The 8,393-nt window shown below is 47.3% G+C and overlaps 1 protein-coding gene across 1 annotated transcript; it reads right to left on the bottom strand.

Annotated features, from left to right (window-relative positions):
* Positions 1–1,935: 1,935 nt before the first annotated feature.
* On the bottom strand, positions 1,936–8,188 carry LOC111852232 (desmin-like). The gene is made up of 9 exons (XM_023827887.2): positions 7,575–8,188; positions 5,485–5,545; positions 5,289–5,384; positions 4,147–4,308; positions 3,838–3,963; positions 3,527–3,747; positions 3,372–3,415; positions 2,923–3,011; positions 1,936–2,371 (listed from the first exon to the last, which is right to left on the bottom strand). Exons 1-9 carry the CDS (start codon positions 8,129–8,131, stop codon positions 2,330–2,332), a joined length of 1,398 nt encoding a protein of 465 aa, XP_023683655.1. The 5' UTR covers positions 8,132–8,188; the 3' UTR covers positions 1,936–2,329.
* Between the last annotated feature and the right edge of the window lie 205 nt (positions 8,189–8,393).

Here is an 8,393-nt window from a genome sequence, read left to right as displayed (position 1 = left end):
GATCTTATCATTGTGTCATTACTATTGTTATGATTATTGCTATTATTAGTAATATTATTTAGATGCCCTTCTCAAGGGCCATTCACATTTTGCAGTTTTTTAAATATCGGGTTTACAGTTCAGGTTTACTTTTTCTTAGTCATGATAAATAGGTGGACAGTTGGGATTGAAATCTACATCCTTCCGGTACCTCCTTAAACAGTCTACACTTCTGCCCTCTTTATTATTATTATTATTATTATTATTATTATTACTAGCATGTCTTGGTATGGACCTGAATGTGATAACAATGAGATTCAAACCCATCTTTAGTTCTGCGCTCTCGAATACTTGCTGGTTGCTAGTGGAGCACGTGTGGCTGTATGTCTGTGTGTATGGCTGCACGTGCGTGTGCATCAATGAATGTGTGCATTCGTACACAAGGGCTTGTGGATCTGTAAATAAATATATGCATTTGACAGCACACTGGCCCCCAGCTGGCATTTCCGTCGCCCCAGGAGTGTGGCGAATGCGTGTATGAATGTATGTCAATCTGATTTACTCCATTACCGTCTGTCACTCCCATGATGCCGTGCTTAAACACCATGTTTCAAAATGTACCACTAATATGTTTTCAATAAATAAATTGCTGACAAGGAGGTGGGATTTATTTACTTTTTTTGGGCAGAGTTCACTGCTGATTTATGTCGACCTTTAACATGTTTTGGACTAGAATCTCCGGCACTATCAGTCCACCTCAGAGACCAGAGCGACCTCACCGGCCCTCAAACACATACATTCAAGGACAGATAAATTTGGCTGCAGTGGTAATGAAATGCAAAAATCCCCTATTTAGACCTATTTCATAAACTGAGGTGTGACCTCATTATTTAGAGGAAATAAACAGGAGTATTTTGTCATCATTTTTCCAGTGTATCCTTGGCAACATTTGTGTCAGGTCCTTTAAATTTAGATTTCTTACCTGAAATGTTCTGTGATTATGGTGTTTATTGTTTGTCTTCGCACAGTCTGCTCCGCTGCTCCGCTGCTGCCCCTTTATTCTACAGATTGTTCATTTTTATGTGTCTGGCTTCATCCCATGACCTGCTCTGTGTCACTCAGCCTCCCCAAAGTAATTAGCCAGACCCCTGTGGGGCTGCACAAGCCCTCGGATGATTCTCTGATAGAACCCTTTAAAAACTGTGCCATTAATACGAGAAATGAACATCTCGGCATCTCACTGTGAAAAGAAGCCTTTGCGTTTCCATGGTAGCAGACGCACGACTGAGACGTTTCCTTAGGAACCACGTGTACCCAGCCGGAACGTGGCGGTTCATTTCCTGTTACATTCAGATTCTTAGCGATTGTTTTTATCCAATGTGACTGACAGTTTTAAGTTTTGGTCGAAGGAGATCTAGTTTTGGTCACAGCTTGGAGATGGGCTGTGACGTTCAGGCCAGCTGAGCGAGTGATTTGCTGTTACTATGCAGCCCTGTTGTCCTATCAGAGTGCCTGTAGCGAACCTCTCAGTTTCACATTGGGAGCAATGGAACAGTTTTAAGTCGTCCAATTGAAATGTCACATGATTCACATGGAGATCACGGTTCATGACGTGTGCCCGTGATGAAATGTTATTTCTGACTAAGCAGCCAAAGGGTTTTCAGAAATCGTTTTTTTATAATGGTGTACACACTCCCCCCAACCCTGACAAAAACCGTGTTGTGAAAAGGACATGGACGTGGACATCAGGAGATATCCAAATGGTCAGGGACAGAGATCCAGATAAAGGGAATCAAACGTTAATAGTGTCAGTCCTGGGGTGTTTTCTTACAAATCGAGAGGCAGACTTTAAAAAGGCGGAGCCAACCAAGGCACCAAAACCAGCCCTGGGCCTGGATTCTGCAGGACGAGGAGTCGTAGTGTCACAGTAAGAGAGAAGGGCTATGACGAAAATACTTTAATTGTAGTTTTCTCATTTATTTTTCACATCATTTTAGAAGAATATATTTGCACCTAACGAGAGCCCAGATACAAGATAGATGATAAGCATGTCTAATGACTGTTTGTTTACTGCTGATTTTACGTACAAATGATAAAATACGAGCAGGATTCCCTGCAGAGCACTAGCTGTAACATTCTAGGATACTTCCAGACAGTTTCCATATTGAGTTTTCCCATCATCTCCTCCTCTTTCACGTTTTTCATCCATATTGCCTACGTGACATGCTAATTCCACAAGTGACATTTTTTTTTCTATAACTTGGCAGTATGTCTGTCCATCAAAAAAGCTGAGACCGGCTTGGTGCATTGGAGTCCCTCTTGTCTGTCTTGGGTCTCGTTCCCCGGGGACTTACATGATGTCCTGCTGGTGCTGTGTGGATTCGCTGACCACCTGTGCAGAAGGGGAACACTAGTTAACCCAGGTGTGCAGAATGGACAAGCCAGGGAGTGGGTGGGTTAAGGTCAGCATGTTTATGTGTGGCTTTCCAACCTGTAATATAAGCTATCTTACCATTTTACAGTCATTTTTAGTAAAAGTTAATAATACCGCTAATAAAGCAAGCAGACGAAGTATCGGGAGTCCTGTGCACTGCCAGCAGAATTAAGTAGATTTCGCATATCAAGTGTTGCTATCTGAAACTAGTCTTGATGAAAATAATCCTGTGTGGGGCAGATGGATATGCCATGTGGTCGTTGATAGGGCACCATTAGCACGCTCTCTCTGCCACTCGTTATTCAGTCTGCCGCATTTATTCCCCCCATCGGCCGCTTATCTTGCAGATAGACGTGCTATTATTAGCGCACTCGCGGTACATGCAGGTATAAAATGAAACGCCTATAGACAGGCCGTCCTGGATTATCCACCAAGGATGACTTTTCCGGCGAGACGTTGCCGGATCGTTTCTGCCGCTAACGACTCAGATCTGCCCGTGAGACGCTCACCTCCCCATCACGGGTCTCAATGGTCTTGATTAGCACCGTCTTCTTGGAGTGGACCTCGGACCCTCTCGAATGCACTTCTGGGTTAGTCTCTGCAAGGACAGGTTTCCACACGGATCATGAGATGCACGCGAAATACACCTGCTTGGAGATTCCAGAAGCCAACAGACTTTAAAAAAAAAACACAAAATGGAACAATAATCTCCCCCTAGTGGTAAAGTAATGATAATCTCGGCAGAAAATAGCATTTTGTTTATTCTGAATAAAATAGTAATTCAATAAATGTAGGGTTAAATTTGGTATTGTGATGTGTGTTAGGCAGTTTATTTGAACAGGATTTATTTAAAATCTTAAATTTTTGGTTGCAATTTAGAGTGGCTTTGGGACACTTGAGCTGCTGGGGCCCCACAGATGCTCCACAGAAGCTCCACAGATGCTCCACAGATGCTCACCTCGGTAGTTCAGGGCGGAGTATGTCTGGACTGGAAGCGTGATCCTGAAGAACACAAAATGAACTTCTGTGAATCACAAGTCCGAACAGTGTATGTTCTGTTAGTATGTCGTTTGTGATACTTTGCACGAGCTGCTCACTTCCCATGTCACGTACCTGCTCTCCTCTCCTTCCAGCAGCTTCCTGTATGTGGCGATCTCCACATCCAAAGCCATCTTAACATTGAGCAGGTCCTGGTACTCCCGCAGGTGCCTGGCCATGTCGTCCTTCATGTTGGCGATCTCAGCTTCAAGGCGAGTAATGGTGTCCTGGTACCCGCCGGCCTCCATCCCCAGGCGATCCTCCATCTCCTTCATCTGCCTCATGAGGGACTCGTTCTACGGAGGCCACGAGGCACCAGTAAATGGAAGGGCGTACAGACCGAGGAAGCGCAGCAGAAGGGATGCTAGAGGAGTACAGCAACTCACGGTGCCCTTCAGGGAGTCGATCTCGCACACGTAGGACTGGATCTGGTGCCGGAACTGCATGGTCTCCTGTTTGGACTGCCTCAGAGCTTCGTTATTTTTGTTGACAGCCTGGTTCAGATCTGTCACCTGGAGTGGGGTGGGACACAGAGACGGAGGTGAGCTGTCCTCGCCACCTCCAGAGATTCAAGGAGGAGATGGGTAACCAGTATCAGGATGGACATGTATTGAATTTCGTCCTTCCTTCGAAGCTCATCTCTCTTCTGAGTTTTAGCCCCTTTAACTGGGGCTGGTGATGTATGTTCTCCGCACCTTGGATTTATACCATTCCTCGGCCTCTGCGATGTTCTTCGCTGCGATGCCCTCGTATTGGGCCCGGATGTCCCTCAGTGCTGCCGTCAGGTCCGGTTTGGACGTGTCCATCTGCACCTGCACCTGGGTCTCCTGCATCTGGGACTGCAGCTCTCGGATCTCCTGCAGGGTGTCGGATCATACCTCTTTAGCCCTTTCGCACTGCCCCCCCCCACCCCCCAAAAAAAAAATCAAGGAATGTCAGCCATGAACATGAAGCCAATGATTACTATGTTTAATCTAGCTGGACGTGGACAAATCCAGTCAGTAATTAAAAGTGCATTGTATTCCTGTCCATTAATGGGGTTCACACCCAAAAATTCTCGTGTCCCCATTTTTTTTTTTTACACTAAAATACCGGTTCCAATCTTAATTAGATCATATGACTGAAGTTATTCCAGGCTGTTCTGTAATTAGAACCTGGACATTTCAAATTCAGCTGCCCTCTCTTCCAGGACGCGTGTCTTGCGGATTTAGCATCAAACAATTTGAGAAACAGGCAAATAATGCATAGCATCTGCTTCCCGGGGAGTCACAATAATGTGGTCTCTGTCATTTGGGTGGGGGCATTCTGAAAGCGGGGGTCGGGGGCTTTGGCTGCTGGCCAGGGGTCGCTGCCCCAGCTCTCAGCGTTTAAATATAGCAGTTCTACATCTGTTCTGTAACATCACGCCTGCCAGTCTGTCACAGACCACAGCTGACATCAGGCACAGTATTGTGTCACTTCCCCCTAAGGCCAAAGATCGTAAATTGAATAGAGCACGCCAGGCGGAACAGCGCGTCACTGTGCCGTTACTGGTGGACCTGTGTGTGTATGTACAGGTGTTGCTTTCTTAAGACAAATTTTGAGAAATTGTCCATACAAAGACAATATTAACTGAAACACTTGTTTTACAGATTCAGCTTTTTTAAGAGACTAAATTGCTTTGAGTTAGAATCAGTTTGCAGCCCCACACTGACTCAGATGTGTTTGTGTGCCTATGTATGTCTGCGCCGGTCTTGTGTTTGCCATCGTAAAATCCCCTTGCTCTTCACTGTGGTTTACTTGGTGAGGTAACAGCCAGCTGGAGACACGGGAGGACTGGCACAGAGAGCCTACAGACCTCCTCGTGGATCTTCTTGAGGAAGACGATCTCCTCCTGCAGGGTCTCAATGCGCCTTTCCAGGTCCAGCCTGGCAAGAGTCGCGGCATCCACATCCTGGAGGGGGAGGAAGATGAGGAACATGAATGGGGAACATGAGTGGGAACATGAGTGCTGTGGGGGGGGGGGGGGTAATGAATGGGGTGCCCAGACTCACAACTCTGAAGGCAGACAGGTTGTTTTCAGCTTCCTCCTTCAGGTGGATTTCTTCCTGCAGTCTGGAGAGATGGAAAAATGGAGAAATGATGGTATCTGCAGTCTGGAGAGGAACATGGCCATCAGCACTCTGTGTCCTGTGATGTCTGACTCGCACTCAGGTGAGAGCAGAGCATGTCAAAGCATTATCTGCTTTGGCAAATTGTTTGTCACTAATACCTCTAAAAAAAAAAAACTCATCTCTTTGCTATGACCACCTCTACCCACGCCAGCCTCTATGTTCCTTCCAAGTCAAACTTTATTCAGACCCACGTCAATGTAAAAATAGCAATTAAACAAGGCATAAAACCCTATTGGACAGGGCTAGATGTTTAGTCTTGTATAGTTGTATAGTTTAACTGACTTCACTAATACTCCTACAAATATATATAACATATACTCACACGTAAACATAAAGCCACCCTCCAGGGTGTACCCCCCTCCCCGAATGGGAGGAGTGCCTAGGTTTCTCATTTATACTGGCTTGCGATATGAATCGTGGGAATACGAAATACAGAGCGGTACTCTGCAAGGTAGTAAGCAGCTTATGTTAATGACGCTGCTGTTTTACGTCTCTGGACTCAGAATGAGTTCCCTGATGGCCAGATTTACACTATCAGCCCTTGGAATTTCCAGAAGGGAGAACAGAAGAGGTGATAGCTCAGCAAACACTGAGGAAGTGATACCGTCGACGCTGCGACTTAGGGCCGTTAAGCCTTGAGCAGAACTCTTAGCAACACCGGGCATAATCACTCTTAATTTATTCTTCTTGAACCTTGAATTATTCTTTATTTTACATGCTTCCACTGCAGATCCTAGAGACTGGGCTAACAACTGTTAGGATCAGGCTAAGCGTGGTTAGTGTGGTAATCTCACAAGTTCAAAATTCTGAATTCGATTTTCACTGGTTCTGTGTGTGCATGTTCTCCCTGTGTCTGGCTGGGTCTCTTACAGCTGCCCTGGATTCTTCCCACATGTTTTGTGAATTAGTGCCGCTATATTGCCCATAGTGCATGCTAATTTGTGTAGTTGTGTGCCCTGGGATGGACTGGCGTCCCATTCAGAGTGTCCCCTGTCCTTTGCTTAGTGTCTCCTGGAATGAGCTTACTGCACCTCTACACTGGAGAAGTAATTATGGGAAATCGATGTCTGGCCAATAGTCAGAGATTAGGTGAGCATTTCAGAAGCAAAGCATCATAGATCATAGAGAGGGCAGCTGCTACTCTCTTTTGGTCGGGGTCTATAACGGGAATGTGAGCTGGAGTACAGCTGCTAAGGGGGCAGATGTCTCACCATCTGACCAGGCTGGGACTCAGCCTTCCTGGGACCCTGCCCTCATGACAGGTGTATGCCCACGCCCTTCCTCAAGTCCCGCCACCCGAGGAACGGCAAACGACATTCCCCGCATCCAACATTACAAACACCCGGCAACTCATGACTAATCTGTTGACGCTAATAATGGTGCTGATAATTGGTTAGAAGAGACTGAAGGTTTTGAAGACTCCCACACACGTGTGGAGATACATACGTAGGTCTATTTCTGAAAGCTGAGGATTTGCTATAAGGAGGTGAGAGTAGCAGGCAATGGGATGAGAATAGCTCTCTAATCTGCAGAATTATTTATTACCCCCATTTCTCCCCGGATCGCTCACAGTAGGGAGGGTGAGTAGGAATCTGGGACAGGTGGTTTAACCGGAAGTGATGAGATTAGCGAAGTTCCCCATCTGAATATTCTTCTTTTTGACCACTTTTGAACAATCGGGGGTCTTTCTCAAAGCCTGTCTGATTAATGCCAGGCTTCTCACAACACTGATTTTGGGATTGAGCAGGGTCTTGAGCTAAGGATCATCAGTGATCTCCTACAAGAATTTTGGGATGAAACCAAAAAGCAACACTGGACCTCAGTGCTCTGAAACGGAGGGTAAACTCATATGGGCTAAAGGTGCATTCTGGAGAACAGCAGGGACTTCACCCTGCCGAGTACCACCATCGATCACCAGGATGCCTGTAATTTGAGGAATTTTGGCTGAGGTGCATGATGGGGAGCCTTACCTGAGTTTGAGTTTCTGTAGGTCATCTGCCAGGTTGTCTCGCTCCACTTCCACACGTGATCTCTGATTGGTCAGCGTCTCGATCTGCCGGCGCAACTCACGCATCTCCTCCTCGTACATCTCGGCGACGCGCGTGGGCTCGCGGCCGCGCAGTCGCTCGATCTCCACCACCAGGGCCTGGTTCTGCTGCTCCAGGAAGCGCACCTTCTCGATGTAGCTGGCAAAGCGGTCATTCAGGTGCTGCAGCTCGGCCTTCTCATTGGTGCGCGTGTGCAGGAACTCCTGGTTCATGGCATCCGCCAGGCCAAAGTCGAGCGGCTCGACCAGGGAGCGTACGGAGGAGCTGCCGATGCCGGACGAGGAGCTGCGGAAGCTGGAGTGGCTGGGCAGCGAGGCGCTCTTGGTCACCTCGTAGACGCGAGAGCTCAGCTGAGAGGAGCCTGAGGTTCCCCGGCCGGTGAAGGAGGAGCGGGACATGGTCGGCAAAGTGCCAAAGCCAGAACCGAAGGTCCGGCGGTAGGAGGAGGACGTCTGAGAAGAGGAGTATGACTTGCTCATGGTGGAACTCAGTTGGGTCAGTGGGTTGAGAAAATAGATTGAGGGACTGCTGTCCAGGTCTCCTGGTATTTGTAGCTGGCCCACCCCCCACATCTATCCCCCTCCCACTTACTCATGCTTTCTTTCTGGTCCCTCCCCTGGCCTCTCTCTCTCTCTCTCTCTTACTCTCAACCCCATTCCAGTTGTCAGCTGTCATGAATCCGGATGTCCCGTGATCCAGTGATATCCACGCCTGGAACCAACATTTGGTGGGAAGCGGTGA

Source organism: Paramormyrops kingsleyae, chromosome 16, assembly GCF_048594095.1.
Source record: "Paramormyrops kingsleyae isolate MSU_618 chromosome 16, PKINGS_0.4, whole genome shotgun sequence".
Lineage (NCBI taxonomy): Eukaryota > Metazoa > Chordata > Actinopteri > Osteoglossiformes > Mormyridae > Paramormyrops > Paramormyrops kingsleyae.
This window is presented reverse-complemented; position numbering and strand designations above follow the sequence as displayed.

What these genes read in the sequence shown, in the direction of transcription:
- LOC111852232 (XM_023827887.2), bottom strand. Translation starts at nt 8,131, where the DNA reads ATGAGCAAGTCATACTCCTCTTCTCAGACGTCCTCCTCCTACCGCCGG. An exon ending in TCAAGAAGATCCACGAGGAG is followed by an intron (nt 4,309 to 5,288) that starts GTCTGTAGGCTC and finishes GACACCCTGCAG; the next exon opens with GAGATCCGAGAGCTGCAGTC. An exon ending in TTGAGACCCGTGATGGGGAG is followed by an intron (nt 2,372 to 2,922) that starts GTGAGCGTCTCA and finishes CCTTCTGCACAG; the next exon opens with GTGGTCAGCGAATCCACACA.